Source organism: Brachypodium distachyon, chromosome 1, assembly GCF_000005505.3.
Source record: "Brachypodium distachyon strain Bd21 chromosome 1, Brachypodium_distachyon_v3.0, whole genome shotgun sequence".
Taxonomy (NCBI): Eukaryota; Viridiplantae; Streptophyta; class Magnoliopsida; order Poales; family Poaceae; genus Brachypodium; species Brachypodium distachyon.
The window spans coordinates 6,769,479-6,789,760 of NC_016131.3; the positions used below are offsets into that span (position 1 = coordinate 6,769,479).

General features: G+C 43.3%; 3 protein-coding genes and 1 long non-coding RNA gene across 5 annotated transcripts; 1 reads left to right on the forward strand and 3 right to left on the reverse strand.

Annotated features, from left to right (window-relative positions):
- Positions 1–61: 61 nt before the first annotated feature.
- Positions 62–1,302, reverse strand: LOC100837120 (ATP synthase delta chain, chloroplastic). Its single transcript, XM_003559404.4, has one exon. The coding sequence runs from the start codon at positions 1,031–1,033 to the stop codon at positions 392–394; it is 642 nt and encodes a 213-aa protein (XP_003559452.1). The 5' UTR covers positions 1,034–1,302; the 3' UTR covers positions 62–391.
- Positions 1,303–6,900: 5,598 nt separating this feature from the next.
- LOC100845035 (syntaxin-related protein KNOLLE) lies at positions 6,901–8,254 on the reverse strand. The gene has a single exon (XM_003559990.4). The coding sequence runs from the start codon at positions 8,126–8,128 to the stop codon at positions 7,175–7,177; it is 954 nt and encodes a 317-aa protein (XP_003560038.1). The 5' UTR covers positions 8,129–8,254; the 3' UTR covers positions 6,901–7,174.
- A 2,992-nt stretch (positions 8,255–11,246) lies between these two features.
- LOC100845948 (putative rRNA methyltransferase YlbH) lies at positions 11,247–16,187 on the forward strand. 2 transcript variants are annotated; one of them, XR_002962456.1, is made up of 10 exons: positions 11,290–11,511; positions 11,597–11,707; positions 13,026–13,130; positions 13,225–13,329; positions 14,236–14,374; positions 14,809–14,924; positions 15,001–15,057; positions 15,208–15,323; positions 15,418–15,871; positions 15,954–16,187. XR_002962456.1 is itself a non-coding variant. In XM_003559992.4 (9 exons), the coding sequence occupies exons 1-8, from the start codon at positions 11,290–11,292 to the stop codon at positions 15,289–15,291; spliced, it is 939 nt and encodes a 312-aa protein (XP_003560040.1). In that variant the 5' UTR covers positions 11,247–11,289; the 3' UTR covers positions 15,292–15,323; positions 15,418–15,931. The 2 variants fall into 2 exon arrangements, 1 of the variants encoding a protein (XP_003560040.1); XM_003559992.4 differs by lacking the exon at positions 15,954–16,187 and having other exon boundaries at positions 11,247–11,511; positions 15,418–15,931.
- On the reverse strand, positions 12,218–13,028 carry LOC112270119. The gene is made up of 2 exons (XR_002962457.1): positions 12,862–13,028; positions 12,218–12,550 (listed from the first exon to the last, which is right to left on the reverse strand). It is a non-coding gene; the product is annotated as an uncharacterized LOC112270119 (long non-coding RNA).
- Positions 16,188–20,282: the final 4,095 nt, after the last annotated feature.

The following is a 20,282-nucleotide window of genomic DNA, read 5'->3' on the forward strand; positions in this document are numbered from 1 at the left end:
AGCAGCTCTTCCATTGCTGGATTCAGCACTCAGCAGCAGCAGCGTAGTTGGCAGGAAAAGAAGAGGAGAATTAAGCCAGGTTTCTCGCATCAGCCTCTGCTCTTACATTACAGAGCTGTAAAATTTACAACAGCATATAGGTACAAACCGTAGAGCCTGCTGTTTCCGCGTCGACCGTATTCCGGCAGGCAAAAATTACATACACAACTTTGGTATGCAGTAGTAGCAGCTAGTGTCTCGCGATTTACAACAACGTTAGGAGTACATAGCAAAACTGTTGTTCTTGGGCGTTTGATCTGTGTGTATAGGCTTCATTCATTCATGGGATATGATGAAGCCGCGCGCGGGGGGCGAATATGGGATGGACATGGATGGACTCGGACGCATCGATTCAGCTCATTGCAGTGGCGTCGCGGTCGAAGGAGTCGACGCGGCTCTTGAGCGCGGCGAGGCGGCCCTTGACGCTGAGGTCGATGGCGTGGGAGTCGCCGAGGCCGTAGCAGACGACGAAGCCGGCGATGAGCGACGGGTCGACCACGTTCTCGATGGCGAGGTTCACGAACCCGGTGATCCGGCGCATCTTGCGCGCGATGAGCTCCGTCTGGCGCGCGTCCAGCGCCACGGCGGACGACACCACCACCCGCAGCGCGTGCATCGGAGGAGACGACGCCACGCCGCCCTCGCCGCCGCCGCCGTCTTCCTCCACCGCGATGGAGGTCATGCTCTCCCTGTCCAGGAGCGACCGCAGGAAGTTGAGCGTCACCGGTTGGAACGGCGCCACCATGGGCCCCGCCGCGGCCTGCTGCGCCTTCGCGCCCGCCGTAGAGCTGGACGCGCTCTTCAAGGCGGCGGCGGCCTCGTCGGCGCCCACGTAGCTGCTGGCCCGGCGCAGCGTCTGCGCCTGCCACCTCGGGGAGCGCCCGGCGGGCGCCGTGGTCGTGCCGTCGAAGCGGACCGACGCCGGCACCAGCTGGACGCCGCCGCCGATCTCCTTGGCCGCGGCCGGGTGGATGGGTTGGTTCAAGATGTTCATTGGCGGCACGACGGCTGGGGGTCGATCGGGAAGGGACTGGAGAAACCAACAAGAATTCGGGTTTTGAAGTAAGCGGAGATGCACGCGAGCTTTTGGAGCAAGGTGATACTGATAGCTAGCTGCTAGCCACAGGCGCGAAGGTGTAGAGAGGCCAACCCGGGAGAGATAAGGTAGAGAGACTACTAGGGAGCAGGGAGGGAGGCCCGGGAACGGGAAGGGAAGGCGAGAGAATTTGGCGTGCACACGATGCGGCCGCCGCAGCCGCACACGCCCCATCCGGAAGAATCTGCCCAATCCTGTGTGCTCAGCTGCGGATCCGTGGTCGCTGCAAGCCCGGATCGCGCGCGGCCCCCGCGCCGCGCGACGAGCCGTCACGTTTTTCCTTCGTCTTTTCTCTTTTTCGTACGGCCACGGGCAGTTCCGATTATTCACGGACACGAGCCCCACGACGCTGTGCCTGCGCATCGATTTTTCCGTGGCTACCACATGCCGTGCTGCTGGCGACGGCTCAGCAACGATAGAGAGAAGATGTAAATTTCAAGTGTCATGTGCGCCGTTTCACATGATCCCATACACCACACTAATTCCGCAGGACACATGTACTGCACTATACCGTGTTTCAATTTGATGTGCCACGTGAAAACTACTACGAGTGGGTGAGTGAGTGCCGAGAGGAACCAACGGACGAACCGAAGAACGACGCGGACCTACTTGATGACATGTGCTGCTTAGCCGTTTTTGGCGATGCACACCTCTTGCCAAAGATCCAATCCAAGCGGACGGCTCCGCGATCACCCAAGTACCTCGGATGGTTTCAACAAAAGCAGAACTAACGGGCAGCAGAATATCCGAGGGAAAAAGTAAGGTATACACAACACTACTGAAAACTGCGAGTTGGAAAGGTGAGCTTGTTGAATTTGGAAAGAAGTGAAAAATACAGGCTAGATAATGTTGAATCCATTTTCAACTCTCGAGCTTTCTTGAATCTTTCTTCCAAGAGGCCAGCACAAAACATAGTTAGGAGATCTGCCACAAACAAAACGGAAGCACAAGTAACAAGGACAAACTGGGGCACGTTGGTCTTTGGGCTATAGAACATCAGGTGCACTGCTCCTGTGGTATCGAATACGGAGTACCACACTAGATAGTAGTCATGGACAACAAAACTAAACGGCAACACAACTGTAAGTTGTAGTTTTAGCCTCAAAAAGGTTCCTTTGTACTTCCTCTGTTCCAATTAATTGGCGCCGGATATTTTGCAAAAAAAAAACTATTAATTTACGAAATCAACCTGCAGTACACATCTTCAATTGAAAGTGGACTGCGCGTTAACTTCGAAAAATTACAGTTTTTTTTGCAGAAGTTCTGGTAGAACGTGGACGGCAGGTCAATTTCAGAAAATAGCAAGGGTTTTTTTTGCAAAACTTCCAGCACCGATTAATTAAGAACAGAGGGAGTAACAGTTACCTCAATAGCAACACTAATAGCAATGCTACCAACGTGACCACTTCAACACCATGAGTATGAAAACATCCTGATCGTCAAAAAAATAATATAAGATCCATATTATCAGCAACAACTAATATGAATCGGAGAGAGTATATAAACTTCACGCAATCGCAATGCATGTGATAATTTTTTTTGTTTCATTGCCATGCCAAAACTTCTTTTTCCATCTGACAATCAAGATGTTTCCTTTCTAGAAAAGTAATATAGCCATTTGCATCCTTAACAGAACCTCACAAGGAAACCATTGGTTTCATTGGCATCCTCCTAGCTAAGCCTAGAACATCACAAAGCCTGCCTGTTCGTGCAAGTAGATCAACCATACAACCAAGTTGTTATGTTCCAGGTTCAATGTTGAACCACACACCCCTTGTCCAGCAGACCAGCGTGCCTAGCTACATGCATAGAACAGTGACCACACCATTAGGCGATGTACCCTCTTTTCCAACATTGAAATGCACACCCCTTGTGATTTCTTACTGACTGTCATATTTAAACAAACTTGTGACACAAATTAACCTATCTAAAGTTTTCCCCGTATTACCCCATTTGAGCAAAGTAAAACATGATTGAATATATTCATGTCGCCCAAATCCAATTCATGCACTGCACTACATTCTGAGTTCTGACTAGTGTTGACTGGCACGAAACAACATACATGCAGTCACATCCCATTCACGAAACATCCTTTCCTTTGTTGCACTCACCAGGTTCTCAATATTGGGCGGGACAAAACATTGCGTTTTAATTATTCTATGGGGTAAATGCACCATGGTCATATTTTCCTATGTTAGTTTATAATTTCTACTAATAAAAAAGGATTTCAAAAATTATTGAGTGGGATGTGCCCCACCCAAACACCCGGCTGCCCACCACTACCAATTCAGTGTAAGATTAGGAACAATAACAACCGTGCAGCGAAGCAAAGCGTACTTAGTGACTCGAAGGTTTTGCGGTAAAAGAAAAGTAAAAGAAGAAAAAAGAATCTAGAGAACTTACTTCATGAAAAGGTAACAAGAATTAAAACCCGGTCAGAAAATGGAAACGGAACACAGATAACACCACTACCTGTGAAGTCAAACGATCAATTTCGTTAACATCATCAACTTGAAGCTAGAGAAGACCAGAAGTCAAACACAATTAAGAACAGTTTCAGTGTCAATTGGGCAGCCATTCTAATAATTTTTATGCCATTGTGATCAAGTGGTTTACCTTTATCAAGTGGTCCATTTACGTGGTCCAATCAGCAGGATCAACCTACTCTGGAAAGGTTGGATAGAGTTCTGATTAGTAGTGATTGGGAAATCAGTTTTCCCCTCACTACTGGCCAGAAAGTGACCAAGTCATTATTTGATCATGAACCCATTATATATGATACACGGCAGAGAGTGGAGAGGATTACTTGTAAGTTCAAATTTGAGTTAGGTTGGCTGAATGATGAGGAGTTCAAAAAAAGAGTGAAAATTTTGTGGTCTGAGCCTGCTAATGCTAAAGATGATCTCAAAGTAGTGGTAGTAAAAATTAAAACGGTGAGGAAGTATATGGAAGGCTTGGTCGGTGGGTGGGTGGGGGGGGGGGGTAGAAAAAAGGGATATAAAAAATAGAATATGAATTACATTCTCTATGTTTTTATCTATGGATCAATTGGAAAGAAGGGTTGAGTTAGAGACTATGATTCATTTTATTCATGAGGAGGAAGAGCTGTTTTGGCAGAAAAAATCTAGCAGTTAGTGGTTGCTTCAAGGGGATAATAATACAACTTACTTTTATAGTGGCAAATGGAAGGAAGAGGAAACAAACTATTTTAGTTGGTAGTCTGAGGAAGGAGAAATAAGAGGGACACAAATTTATTGAATCAAGCTACTGGTTTTTACAAAACATGTTTTGTGCAAACAATAAATGTCTCTTTTAGATGGATTCAAATGTCTAGTCAGAGGAAGAAAAAAATCAAGCTGTTGATTTGGAAATGTTGGATAGACCTTTTGAGGAGCAAGAAATTGAAGAAGTTATTGATCAAATGAAGAAAAACAAGGCACATGGACCTGTTCGATTCCCTATTAACTATTTTCAATCTTGCCGGGTGATGATTAAGAATGCCATCATGAATTTGTTTCATGTCTTTTATGTCATAAGATTGATCTTAGCAGAATCAATTATGGTGTGATAACTTCACTTTCTAAATGGGCTAATGCTGATAAAATTCAGAAATTTAAGTCTACCTGTTTTTTGCAAGTTCTACTGAAGATTGTTACTAAAGCCATGATTGTGAGGATGGAACCTGTGATATGCAAGTTGATTCATCACTGACAAAATGCTTTCATGAAGAAGAGAAATATAATGGATGCCATCTTGTCTTTGCATGAGGTATTGCAGTCTGTTAGGAGTCTAAAAGGTAGGTTCTAGTTCTGAAGCTGGATTTTGAGAAGGCTTAGGACATCTCCAACAAGATATAGTCAGCTGATACTATACCTTCCCTCTCTCTTGCTTTAAGCTAACGTGGAAGAGGGAGGGTGAGAGAAAAGTAAGATATAGTTTCTTCTGCAAAATACCATTAAGACACATGTACCAAGACTAGGAAAGATACCACTAAGACACAAATTTATAGAAAAAGGGGATATCAAAAATAGATGCAATTGATTCAAGACGAATTACAGTCGCTAGAAGATTCATAAGAACATTCATTTTTATCTTTTGATCAATTGGAAAGAAGTGCTGAGTTACAGACTATGATTCATTTTATTCATGAGGAGGAAGAGCTGTTTTGGCAGAAAAGATCTAGTAGTTAGTGGTTGCTTCAAGAGGGTAATAATACTGCGTACTTTCATAGAGTGGCAAATGGAAGGAAGAGGAAACGAACTATTTCAGTTGGTAATCTGAGGAAGAGGAAATAAGAGGACACAAAATTAATGAATCATGCTACTGCTTTTTATAAAACATGTTAGTGCAGATAATAAATGTCTCTTTCAGATGGATTCAAATGTCTAGTCAGAGGAAGAAAAAATTCAGGCTGTTGATTTGGAAATGTTGGATAGACCTTTTGAGGGGCAAGAAATTGAAGAAGTTATTGATCAAATGAAGAAAAACAAGGCACATGGCCTGTTGGATTCCCTACTGACTATTTTCAATCTTGCTCGGTGATCATTAAGAAGGACATCATGAATTTGTTTCATCCCTTTTATTTCATAAGATTGATCTTAGCAGAATCAATTAACTTCACTTTATAAAGGGGTTGATGCTGATAAAATTCAAAAATTTAAGCCTATATGTTTTTTGCAAGTTCTACTGAAGATTGTTACTAAAGCCATGATTGTGAGGTTTAAATTCAGAAATCTGAGGGTCATATGCAAGTTGATTCATCATTGTCAAAATGCTTTCATGAAGGAGAGAAATATAATGGATGTCATCTTGTCTTTGCATGAGGTATTGCAATTTGTTAGAAGTCTAAAAAGCAGGTTTTAATTATGAAGCTGGATTTTGAGAAGGCTTTGGGCATCTCCAACAAGGTATAGTCAGCTGATAGTATACCTTCTCTTTTTTCTTTAAAATGACGTGGAAGACAGAGAGGGTGAGAAAAAAAGTAAGATATGATTTCTACTACAAGATACCACTAAGACACAGGTAGCAAGACTAAGATAGAGGATGACAATAGGCCTGTTATGAAAAAGAAAAGTATAAAATAAAACATCGCAGACATAATAGTTGAAAGAGAAGATAAAGAACGGAGAGAAAAGTGATGAGGTGGAATCTATGTATCAGTGTCCTGTTGGTGATGCCCTTAGTCTGAAGAGGAGGGGCTTTTCTCTAAGATGGATGAAGTGGTTTCGACTTGTGATGTTCATTCCTTTGCTTCAAATTGAATCTGACCGCATCTGTGGGCGTTTTTATTATTTTAAATAAGAACATTTTGCTTTCCTGACTAACATGGATGATGCAAAGTTCCCATTTCCCCCCAAATTACCCCTTCTGCAGTTAATATCTTTATCCAAGGCCTTCTGAAACACATCGCAGGTAATTTGACAGTCCCATATGTGCAATACATGTCTACAAAAGCAGAAGCCAAAAAAGCATCTTGAGTTCCATGTCCTCCAAGCACCCAACCATGGACTCAAGCAGCAGCAGAGATAAAAGTAACAGCAGTCACCTTATCAGGTCTTACACCACTGGCAAGCATATCGTTCAATCACTGGAGCGAATTCTCTGCATCGAACATACGCAGCCATAAGTGTATTCCAGGATATTAGATCCCAGGAAGGCGCCTGAAAGAAATTTTACTACAACAAGGTTCCAACATACTCTGTATAATGTTTCATGAGTTAAGAAGATGCAGATAACACAGACAACACAGACAAACAATTTAGAGAAACATGTAATGTTTCAATCATGTATAATCCATCATACTACTCTTAATGCACCAAATCTCATCTCATGCACAGATTCAAGAGGCAATTTAATGGAACAGATGTACTGTATAATACTATCATCAGCCAAATCCTGACGATATAGAAACATTCCGGGTAGGAAATTAACGAATGAAGTACTAGAGGAATAAAGGAAAGCGAAATAAGATACTAGACACAACTGCAAGTGTCCAGATCATAAGTTCATAACTCCGGTGTGGTTGCTCCTCCTCCTTCCCTACGATGTCTTGAAGCTGGTGACGACGGGGACGACGACGATCAGGATGAGAAGCAGCAGTAGGATGAGGCCGATGCAGAGGCACTTGCGGCTGCTGCGCTGGTGCTCGCGGGCCTTGCCGAGCTCCTTGTTGCCGGTGTGGACGTAGTCCCTGGCGTTGACGACATGGCGCTCGATGTCGTCGATCTGCTCCCCCTGCGACTCCACCACGACGGCCATGTCGAGGAACACCTGGTGGAGCTCCAGGAGGCTGCGCTCCACCTCCCGGGCCGCGTCATGGCGGTCCTGGATCTCGTGCAGGGCGGCGAGCACCGCGCCCTTGCCGTGCTCCGCGACGGCCGCGCCCATGATCTCCTCGCCGCGGCCCTCGGAGATGATGCGCTCGATCACCTCGTCCTCCGGGACCTCGCCGGTGAGCGTGTAGTAGCGGCGCTCGACGGTCTCCTTGTACTCGGACATCATGCGCTGCCGCAGCGCCTGGAAGTCGAGCATGAGGTCCTTGAGCTTCTTCCGGAGGCCGGCGGTGACGGAGGTGCGGGTGCGGTCCAGCGGGGTGCCCTCGCTGCAGCCGGCGGAGAGCCTGCGCTGGGCGGCGTTGGCGCGGTCCATGGCCTCGAGCCTGACGCGGATGTCGCGGGCGCGGCGGAGCACGGCGACGATGTCGGCGTTGACGCGCCCCCGCATCGCGCGCAGTGCTTCGGGCTGGTGGAGCGACTTGCCCTCCTCGTTGATGGCGTGGAGGCGGGCGAGCGCGTCGCGGATGGCGGCCATCTCCTCCTTAACCACCTCCGCCTCCTTGAAGAACCCCTTGAGCCGCTCGTCGGTGACGCCGCCGGCGGCGCAGCCCGCCTCCGTGAGCTCGGTCTCGTCGCCGCCACCCGCCTCCAGGTCCTTCATCGCCGCCTTCTTGAGGTCGACGTAGCTCATGAAGGACTTGGTCATGAGGTCGTTCATGGCGCCGATTTTTCTTCTCGCTCGGCGCTTCTCTCTAGGGTTTCGCGGTGGTCTGAGACGAAGCGGATGGATGCGATGCGCAGGAGTGAACTGGGGATTTGGGGGAGAAGAGACGGGAGGAATGGGGAGTTTTAAAGGCGGAACCGGTCAATGTGGAGCGGGGGCTGGGAATAGAGCCGTTGGTTCCCCCACAACGGCTCTCTTTTAATTCCATTAATTTTTCTCTCTTTATTTTTTTTGGGTGTGTTCGAATTTCTAGGCTGGAAGATGGCTGGATTCAACTCGCCTGTGCTGTGACCGAACCATAGCACTGCCACTCTACTCCAATTCCTGTGGTATGGCCGTTTGGCGTGGCGCGATATATCGTTGTTGTTTCTTTACAACAAATTCGTGTCTTTTTTTGGCCGTGGGTTTGTGATTTCGCGCTTGTATCAGTATTACCGTGTGTGACTGTTAGATCAGAAGGATAAGTATTGTTTTATTGCGTGTAATTAATGGATGGATACAACCATCACAGACGGTGACTGCAGCGTCAATGATTGTATAATTTTTCAAATATGAATTTCTCTTATCCTCTAGCTATATGAGGAATACAATAAAAGAAATATGGTTTACTTTGAGTTATTTTTCTTACTGAAAAGAGAGAGATTGAAGTAGTTCTAAATTGTATCTTTAGCACTTAATGGTTGCATGACTCTAAATTACGTGATGATTACAATTTAAGTACAATAGTGTGAGTGCACGTTGAATTTTCCAAAAATGAATTTTCTTATCCTCGAGCTATCTAAGGAATATAATAAGTAACTAAGGTATACATTGAATTACTTCCTCGTTCCTAAATATAGGAAGTTCTAATTTTGTCATAAGTCAAACTTCCTAAATTTTCACTAGATTTATAGACAATTTTTACCAACATCTAAAACTCTAGCTTAGTGTGTAGTATCTAGACGTGTTTTAGTGTGTAAATACATGTGTATCTTACGCAAAGTTGCAATACTTATACAGAACGGAGGGAGTGTATTTTTTTTTAAGTAGAACAGTGTGGGTGCACATAGAAGTTTCCCTCTCTTTTTATGTAGAATATGACTCTAAATTTGTGATGATTAAAATTAAATAGAACAATGTGAGTGCACGTAGAATTTTCCAAAAATGATTTTTCCTTATCCTCAACCTATCTAAGGAATACATAATAAAGAACTAAGGTAGGTATACATTGAGTTACTTCCTCCGTTCCTAAATAAGAAGTTCTAACTTTGTCCTAAGTCAATCTTCTTCTTCTTTTTTCACCAAATTTATAGAAAGATTTCCCAACATCTACAACTCTAGATTAGTGTGTAGTATCTAGACGTGTTTTAGCGTGTAAATAAAAAAGTGTACTTTCCAAAAAATGAATTTTCCTTATCCTCAAGCTATGTAAGGAATATAATAAATAACTAAGGTATACATTGAGTTACTTCCTCCGTTCCTAAATAAAAAGTTCTAACTTTGTCCTAAGTCAATCTTTTTATTTTTAACCAAATTTATAGATTTTTTTCCAACATCTACAACCCTAGATTAGTGTGTAGTATCTAGACATGCTTTAGTGTGTAAATACATGTGTATCTAGACAAAGTTGCAACACTTAATACCGAACGGAGGGAGTGTTTTTTTTTATTGTACTTATTTGATATTCCAAATGTTTAGTACTCCCTCCGTCCAACAAACGATGTCTCAAGTTTGTCAAAATTTGGATGTATCTAGACATGATTTAGTGTATAGATACATTCAAATTTAGTCAAAGTTGAGACATCCTTTGTTGGATGGAGGGAGATTTTCTAAAAATTTGGACAAAGTTAATACTTTTTTATATTTAGAAATGAAGGTAGTATTCTTACTCGGAAAAAAAAACGTGAAATAGTTGTTATTGTGTATCTTTAGCAAAGTAATGGTTGCATCGCTCCAAATTATGTGATGATTCGGAACTAACAAGAAAAGGCGACATACTCGGTGAAAACCTCAATTCAGTGCAATCTTGCAAACTTTGTCATATTACATGCGGCTTCCATCTGTCAGAAACTCTATCAGATGGCTTAATCCAACACATTTGGGTTATGTGAGATTGGTGTATTGACTCCGTGCTCATCCTGATGTAAGCGTTGCATCCTATTCCATGGAATCAATGGTTCTTGCGTTTTGTCTTTGCGTATTTTTGGTCTTTTTCCTTGTCAATTCACCAACAAAGCAGTAGTCTCACAGCTCGACTTGCAAATAATGCGTTCCTAGCGATGGTGCATTCAGAGATCTTAGATTCCCACTATTTGAGGTGGACGACTAATGCGGTTTTTTTCAAAACCTAAAGCTATGAGGTTAGTCTACCTTATGCAATAATAGTATTCTACATAAAAGAGAGGGAAAATATCAAGATGCAAACATTGTATTTGGAGAAAACGACTTCCAAGGTCAATCAAGCTTTTAGTTTTACCGGGGTTTTTGCGTTCGTTACGATTTCAATCTATTGCACTTTTTTCACGAACTAATAAAACCAGGCAATTGTTCTAAAAAAAAAATCAAATTTGGTCATGAGTCTTTACAAAATTTATTTCCTTGTGGTCATCTTTGCTTGTTGTTTTTACGTTTAAAGTTCTTTGCGACAAGAGATAACGACTGTAGATGGTTTCCTCGTGCCAAGGACAAACTATGTTATTATTAAAAAAGAGTTCTGCCAAGAAATGGTTGCTGAAAAAGTTCAAATGCTTTTAGACATCATACTCTATACTCAGTTAGATCTCTGTGATCAAAAGATTTCTATCCTTGAATCTTTGACCTGATGACTATTTAAAGTTTACATAAGCTAAAGTTTACATGGCATAGCTCACAATAAACAGATCCTAGTTTGAAGCAAAATTCCAGAAACAATTTTCAATCGCCCTCGTGCCATCAGCAGAGCTCCGGTAGCGGTGCGGTAAAATAAATAAAAAAAGCTCCGGTAGCGCTGTTGCCGCTGGGTCCGTCGAGCCAGGGAAGCAAATTCTGCAATCATCTCGCCTTAAAGCCCGGGAAGAAAGAGAACCGTGCAAAGTTTAATCGGACGATGGAGAATATCCAAACCAACGGATACTGCAAAACCTCCCCTTATCCCCCTCCGCCGGCAAACGGTTAGGATTTTTCCGCCGTCTTCGATAATGGCTTCCTCCACTCTCGCCTCCCACTTCCTCCCGTCGCTCCCCACCCCAAACCATAAGCGCCTCTCCCTCCGCCTCCCAGCTCGCCGTCTCCCGGTGGCTGCCCCCGCGTCCCCTTCGGGCCCAGCGGCGGCCGCCGCGGCGAGGGAGCGGCGGCGGTTCCTGGAGCGGTACGGCCTCAATCCCGATGACTACGAGGAAGATGCCGAGCCGGATCCCAGGGTTTGTTGGATTCTTTTGTGCTATCAACGTACCAATTTCGATCACAGTTCGGGCGACTTGAGTCGAGTGGTTTCCTTTTCTGCAGGAAGAGAGGAGGAGGGAGAGGCGGATGCGGCGGTCGGGAAGAGGGGAGGATGAGGCCGCGGTTGCTCCAGTCAAGGCGGTGGAGCGCCGGGAGACTCATAAGATGCTTCAGGTATGGATCATAACTGTGCCACGAGTCTGGTTCGTGTATATTGTTGCTAGTGCTACTGCTGCCTCGATGGTGGCTACTCCACTCTCACGTCACGTCAGTCGAAGCATATTTATGGGGTGAATTCGTAAGCATTGATGCGTTTGGACTAAAATTGCATTTCGGTATCAGTCCTGGTACCTTTTGGACGTTGGATCAGTCCCTGCACACTTATGCATTGCGTTCTGTTTGAGCTTTGGAATCGATAGGCCACCTATTTTTGATGGTGCCACCGTGCCACAGCTTTCGGAGGCAGATAGTTGGTTCAGGTTTCTTGTGGTCTGATGTGCATGTGTGTTGTAGGCCCTATGGATAATATTTGTGTCTTATGTTACTGTCTCTGTGTCTGTCAGTATTTTGGTTGTATTATGATTTCTGGCCTTTGCATTTAGACAGTACTAAAAATTTCTTAGCTTTGATGCATCATGCCTGCGAGTCATGTATGATTGGTTTATCAATAAGTTATGCTAACAGTCAAACGAAACTTATTTTGTATGATATTGGGATGCGAAGCATATAACTATATGTAGTTTTGAACAGAGCTAGAGTTTGGGGACTTGGGGTCCAAATTTAACCTGAGTCCAGTTACAAATGTTGATCCTGATGCACCAATGTCGTCACTTATGTTACTAGCTAAATACTTGTGCATTGCTATGGTTCAACAAATTAGATCAACTCAACATATCGGCCATTGTCACCATGCTCCATGACACGCCTTTTGTTTCATCTCAGCCTCGGCTGTGCTTCGCCTTGGGAAGAATAGGGAGTTGTTTGCAGGGAAGCAGCATCTTGGGCAGATTTGAGTTTCTGTATTTGGAGTTAGTGGATGAGAAGGACGAGTGGATAGCCGTTAGGATTTCCACACATATAAGTAGGTTTTGCTAAAAGTTCAGGATGGTACCACATGTGCATGCACTTTTGATTCTGTAAATGAATCATGTAAAGGTTGTATTTATGAAAAGGGGCATGAGCTTGTTCACATGCACGGGTAGATAAAAGACACTACTTGTTTGTGACTAGTTAGCAACCATTAAATGCCAGATGTTTGGCACTTCTATAACTCCTTTTTTTCATGCTACCCAATTTGTATATTCTTACAATCATAATTGATCCATTACCTTAAATTTCAGAGTTGCAGAACAACCTTTTCATGGGTTGTGTAAGCATGTCACCATGCTGGGAGTAACCTGCAAAACATTTGCGTTATAACCTGTTCACGCATGCTTCCTAATTAACTTAATGCAGTGGTACTTTGGGATTGAAGTATTTATGTTTCTGTCAGGTACTAGGTGGGAAAGTACGCAGAAGAAAATTACTCTCACCAAAAGATAGGAATGTTCGTCCAATGATGGAAGTTGTTCGGGGAGCAGCCTTTGACATTTTACAAGTACTGTTTAGTTTAATTAATTATTTCAGTTACACAAGTTTGATCTTCTTGATGTATTTATGGATCTATGTTGGTTGTTATCCTTTATTTGTAGTCAGCTGGTGGTTCTCCTGCTTCACTCAGACCTGGTCGGTGGTTAGACTTGTACAGTGGTACTGGATCTGTTGGGATTGAAGCTATGAGCCGAGGCTGTTCAGAGGTTTTCCTGAAACTTAAGTTCAATCATCAATGTAATTATGTAAAACAGCCAAATATCCAAATATCCAAGTATATTGTTGTGAATAGCTAAGTAATATCTCCCCCAAAAGGCCAAAACAATGTAATGAGCCATGAGCATTCATTTATCTTCTAGCTAATGTCATCTGGTTGTACGACAATTGGGAATTAGTACAGTTTAAACTAGTACTCCCTCCGTCCCATAATTCTTGGTTGTTATTTTAGTTCAAATTTGTACTGAAACAGCTACAAGAATTATGGGATGGAGGAAGTACTAGTTAGTATGTGCAGAGTACATAGGTACGTCTGCAGCTACCTCATATTCCATACTTTTTATGCGCCCTTGTTCCATGAATGCTACTCCCTCCGATCCTAAATTGTTGTCGAAATATTACATGTATCTAGACGCCTTTTAAGAGTAGATACATCCATATTTGGGCAAATTTGAGTCAAGAATTTAGAATCGGAGGGAGTAGAAATTAACTTCGTCCGGGCTACGAAGAATCAGTGAGGTTTTGAAGATAATTATTTATGACATTCCACTTGTGAAAAGTTTGTGGTCTCAAATCTATCTTTAAAAGTTAATTTGAAGTGCTTCTAGTAAATTAATACAGAAATTCTCATGGTGCTTGCATCATATGACTATTTGTACTGAATGCATGCCTACCATTCAATTAACTATGCACAGGAGCACAAGCCTATTCAAAATTCAATATAGCGTGTTCTAACTTCTAATTCAACTAGTACATAGCATTTTCATGATAGATTCTCTTCTAAGGTTCTAATTCAACTAGTACATAGCATTTGGCATGAAGAGCAAAAAAGAGGTTAAATGATGTGAATGAGAAGTAGTGTGATCTATTCATTAATCTGTTTAATTTTTCTATAGGTACATTTTGTTGAGATGGATCCTTGGGTGGTTTCTGAGGTCCTTAAACCTAACCTGGAGTGTACTGGTTTTCTTGATGCTTCTGACATACACATGCTTCGCGTTGAAACCTTCTTGGACAATGCTGAAAAATCTAAAGGTATGCATCCTTTTTGTAAATACGGCTTTACTTGTTTTAAGTTAAGGAGATGAGCAATGGGCCAATTATGATAACGTGTGCCAAACTAATAGATTGACATTGCCACTTCTTTGTTAAAATGCTGTTAATTTATCAATGAAGTATTGATTTAAATCGATTGTGTACTACTAAGTATAGCAATTTAATGATTCATAATTATATGATGTCAGTAGTAATACATGCCAGAAGTGCAGTTGTGCAGAAACAAATGCAGAGCATGCATATGACTTGTGATAAATTTTCTGCAAGATAGCTAGAACTGCATCTCGTTTGGCTTAGTCCCCACGATGCTGATATAATCAGGTTTTGCATGCTGAAACAAGATAATACTGATTTGAACCACAATTAGTCTTCTGTCATCAGACTCTTACTCTCTGAACTTCTATGCCTCTCAGGTAGATATCCTTCTTTCGATTATATTAGCGTAACTCCACCATATGTTGAGGTAAACTACAGTACACTACTTGATCAACTTGCAAGCTCACCGTTGGTTGGAGAAGATTGCTTCATTGTGAGCTCCGCAACCTCTGTAATTCTAACTATTTAGCTGTTATGCACATCTCTGACCACTATCTATCTTTCCTTAGCTAGTTGAGTACCCACTGAAAACAGATATGGCTGAATCCTGTGGAAAGCTTATTAAGGTATAGTTTTCTTGCACTTGACTCTACTCAAGCGCTGGCGTTACGTAATGATGGTGCAGTAGTGCTTAGCTTTCTGCTCCCTCAAAAAAAAAGTGCTTAGCTTTCTGCATTGCCTTTGCAGTTGCTTACTTATATTGTTAAATATTGTAGATAGCTGACAGGAAGTTTGGTAGGACAAACCTGCTAATTTATGGGCCAACCTGGTCAGAGAAAAAGAAAAAGGTCCTGAGATAACTTGTGTGGAATTGAGGCTAGTTTTACACACGGTATGTTGCTTCCTTTTGACTCATTTTAGATCTTCCCCAGAAATACACTAACGTAAACTCTTACCCATATTGCTGATTTTGCTGAATGTTTCAGCTCTATGGAAATCGTTGTTGCGTGAGGTGTGAAGTCTTCGTAGGAATTCCTACCTGTCCCAGTGATAGCTCACCTAGCGGCCTCATGTGAAGATGTTATCTTGGTGCACTGGGTGGGAGGGAAGTAATTATCCTCCATTCTTGTTAGCAGATCCACATCCGACAAGAAAAACGAAGGCCCCTCTCTTTTCCAAGCTTCAGCATCAAGCCATTATGAAGTCACCTTGATGGACACGATCCAATGGGGTTGTCGACACCAGAAGGCCTCTAGTTCTACAGACTACAAGCCCGCATAATGTTCTATTCCGATTCTGCCTCACGGTTCCGGATAGATCATCTAAGTCGTGCAGAGGGCCATTATGAATGCTGGTTCTAGCTGCACCTTTTAGGCTTGGATGTGCTTTAGATAATCTCCCATGAAGGCATACATGGTCTCTGGCCAGCGATGTACTCCGGTAATACATAAATACAGAGTGCTTTGCTTCTGGTGTTTTACTGCAGCCAAGCCTTTATTATGCGCCATGTTCGTCTTGACAGGATCAAGACATGCAACCATGTGCGAGTGCCGCCTGACCTGCCTTACACTGCACGGGATTGGCAGCACGTGTTCCCGCACGCGCCATGCTAGTCACCACTAGTACTATTCAGCGGGGCAGTACGAACCTGTCTCTGCAGCAAAAGCTGAACCGTCAATGAGAAATTGTTCTGTTTCTTGCGAAAAAAAGAACAGCTGGATGTAATGAACAGGAGTTAGAAAAGAAATTTGACAGATAAGAACTCCTCATTCCGGTCTTGTTCCAATGACGCCTGCGGTGAACCAGTAGACCTACCTGGGGCTGGGGCTGGGGCTGGCTAACGAGCAAGCTCGGAGCGTTAAGATCGTTAACGATCTGAAACAATTGTTTGGCTCGGTTTGTTAAGAGCTCATGAGTTCTCGTTAAAAACTCGTTAAGCTTAATAGATGGTATGTTGATCTAAATTTTTGGGCATTACCTGTTTGCTTGAGATAAATTTAGGCAGCAAACAAAATATATCAAAACTTAAACAACGCTATAAAGATTGAAAATAACACGATGATATGGACATGATCACCATGGATACGACCATTAGAATCCTAATTGTTGGTGTATCTAATAACAATTATAATCAGGTGAATTCAATTACAAAATGTTTTCAATATGTTACTTGCAATGAGGCGGAGTTACTATTTTGTGTAATCTTATTATGTAGGCATCTTAATGAACTTTACAAATCCAAAGTGAAAATGAAGTGCGATAGCCTGCAAAGGAAGATTCAAAGTGAAGCCTATCAAGTCTACTTTCCAAGAAATCAAACGGCACATGATTCGGAGCTTGCTAGAGAAAAATATCACGAATTAAAGTGGAATCCGATTCGGGTCCGAACTGCCAGGAGACCCGAATTTGTTTTAATCACTCAGGCCGCATCCGGAGTCCAAATCAAGCAGACAAGTACTTGTTAGAAAGGTAATTACAAGACCTTTCCAACGGATCTGGCCCCATCAAGAGATTCGACTCGTGCTGACCGTGACGGACAAAACAAGCTGAGGGATCTGTTTTTCTGTTTCCTAAAGAGTTGTAGTTTGTTAGGAAAGTTAGAAATAGAGTTGGATTTTGGCCTCCTTACTCAAGATGGACGAAAATATCTCTCCCTCCTCCTTTATATACCCCATGAGCCCCCCCCCTAAAGAGCCTTGGGTTTTGATTAGATAAAGTTTAGCCATCTTTGCTACTTTCGTGTAATCGCGTGTGTCGGTTAGACCACTTGTTTTACCGTCGTCAAGACTCCAACTTATCGTCTCGTTGAGACATTGGTTTGATATAGTATACTCGCAATTTTAGATTGCATCCGCTATTTATCTTATTCTTGCTTGTTCTTCGATTGCTTGCGGGAACAAAGACCTTCGTGGTCAGGTTGATCGTGCCCCCACGTGATCAATAACCTTCTGGAGTTGGTGTATCGATTGCTAAGGCGCTGCCTCCTAGACCGTAGTCGGATCGTCAACGTCACCTCCTACCCAAATCGAGAGTTATCAATCTCATCGAAAGATCGGACCACCCGCACCCGTATCACACAACAAAAAAGAAATAACAACACAATTCCAACAACAAAATAAGTTTCACAAGTGATGTACGAGACGAGCTCGCTAACGAGCTTAACAAGCGCTCGCCGAACAGCGCTCGTTAAGCTCGCTAAGGTTAACGATCTGAAAAAAAAATCATGTTTGGTTCCCTTTTAACGAACCGATTCAGCGATCGTTCAATAAGGTTATTGAAATTCGATCTCGAGACCCGTCAGGCGTCAGCTATTGCCCTAAAATAGAAGGGCGGAACGGAAACGGACGGTAGCGGTGGACTCTCGTCAGACGCGGAGTAGGTCCCCAACAGCGAATCTGCCTGGATTTTGGTGCCGCGCGCAACCCAGGGCGTTTCATTACCTGCCGTTGCCGGCCTCGTGACCAGAGCACCTGAGCAAAATATCCACAGACTTCTTTCCCTGATTACTAGACCATCTCGACTTTTCTGTTGTTGAAAATATCACCTTCGAAAACAAAGACTGCAAAAGAAAGAAACCGAATATTGATTCCCCATTAACAAAAGCCGAACCAGGGTCCTTCGCGAACCGGGGCTTGTAGCACGCACATGTTCGTCATCTGACAGGAGTGACACGACACGAGTCTTTGGCAATAGTCCAAGGAATCTCCACCGACAGCAGTCCACCGACAGCTTGCCCAGATCTCAGATTTCTTTAGGTGTGTTATTAGCGTTTTATCTTTCCATTAATTCATCAGCCCCATCAGTGTATATCGCACTGCTGGTATTTTCGTTTTCTTTTTCTTGCTTCCTTGCTGCTCACTTCTTTTTCTTGTGTATCCCCGTCCTGACAAGAGGGGAGAGCTTGAGTAGGAGTAATTAACCAGGCCATCTTGCGAGAGGGTGACCTCTCACCAATTAATCAATGCATTAAAACGCGTGTTATTTTCCCAACCACCTTGCATATCTTTGCAGTATACTCATGCGACTTCGTGTGCGTCGAGAACTACTAACAGCAGTGTTAAAAGTTGGGCGCACACCATCTGTGATCAAGGAAGCGGCAGCAGCCACCAACTGGAAAAAAAAATTTGGAGTCATGTCGCGTCAAAATGTCTGATGCAAAATTTGTAAAACAAAAATACCCGGTTCTATTCATTGCTTCTTCTTCTTCTTCACGAGAGAAAAAGATCCTTATTAAGCAGTTCTAGCATTACAAAAGGACTCTTCATAAAAAAACAAGAAAAAACAATTAGGTTCTTGGAGAATTTTCCGTCTTCTTCCACCGATAGAGTCCATTTTGGACTGTTGTTGCTGCTCTAGCGCTCCACTATTGAATTTAATCTGACGTTTCTTGCCTTCGAATGGAAAGTCACCAAGATTAAGAGTGGGGGACCAATGTCTCGGAGAATAAGTCGTCGTCGGGGCAACATGAAGCCGCTCGATCCATGCTTGCCGCTCCAAGCCGTCGGTCAAATCCTCTTGTGCTTGCATAAGATCTCAGGGATTCACTTTGATGCTAGAGAGAGTGCCGCCAAGACGGGGTAAAAGCTCTAGAAACAAAAACCCAAAATTGTGCGATGACGCAACCGAGAGAAACATTATTATTGTGACCTCCATCGTTGCCCGCTTCAAGAAAAGGGAATAATGACTGAAGACGAACCTTGCCACGCCGGAGAGACGAAAGACCTCGATGCCTTTATTACTCTTGACTTGATGGAACATGATTATTGTGACCTTCATCGTTGCCCGCTTCACGAAAGTGATCAAAGGCTGGAGAGACCAAACTGAAAAACAAATCACAAATCATAATCCCAGTGAGCAATGACAACTAAGTAATCTTTAATTAATTACAAATCAATAATTTCATGGAAATCTTTAATTAATTACAAATCAATCCATTAGTTTCATAGAAATATTTAATTAATAGTGTTGCATAAAGAGAGTCTAAGATGGATAGGCTACCATCGACTATAAGGTGGCACCACTATATTAGTCTGACGGCCAGCTTTGGCTCTTGGTGTCATGTAGGTGAGAAGGCAGCTGACTTGTGACTACCCTCGATTATGTATAATTTTTGTCCATAAAACTATTGTAGTCGCACATTCCTAACCTTACTTTTTTTTTCTCTCTCTCTCCTAATCTAGGAGAATACAATGCTAAATCTGTTTGATATTGTCTAGTGTGATTCGGGGTAGAGAGACAGCTAGCCAGGAATCAAAAATATAATACAAGGATGTTTGCAGAGATGATGCGTGTTCTCGTACACAGAGATTTTTCAAAAGAGTGGCAGCAAACGTCCAAAGCATCCAACCAATTGTTAGAAAATATACTACTGTAACAATAAAAGCATCCAACCAAACTTGTCCTACATGGCAATATTAAACTGGCCATATCCATACGCAGTGGAGAAAAGCAAAAGAAAAAGAGAGACGCACGCACGAACAAAAGCATCCGGACCGTGTGGCTTTGCTTCAAGCTTGGAGCAACGGCAACCGCCCGTAGTAATTTGCAAAGGGAAGCAAGGAAGCAAGAGCCAGGAGCAACAACGCAAGGCAATGCAAAAGTGAACTTGACGCTGGCTGGACCTGGACGTCCCTTTCGTCACATTATTGGCGCGCCGTAAATCCTTTTCGATCTCGTCTCGTACGTACGGTTTGCCAGATCTACGAGAGTTAATACTGCCAGTTAACGGGTAGATGGAGTGAGGGCCGGGCGTGTCGTGTGTACCGGCAGCAGGCAGCAGGTAGCGCGCACGAGGCCCACAGGTGAGTGAGTGAAGTGGAGTGGCCACCTCCCTTGCTCGGCGCACCAAACC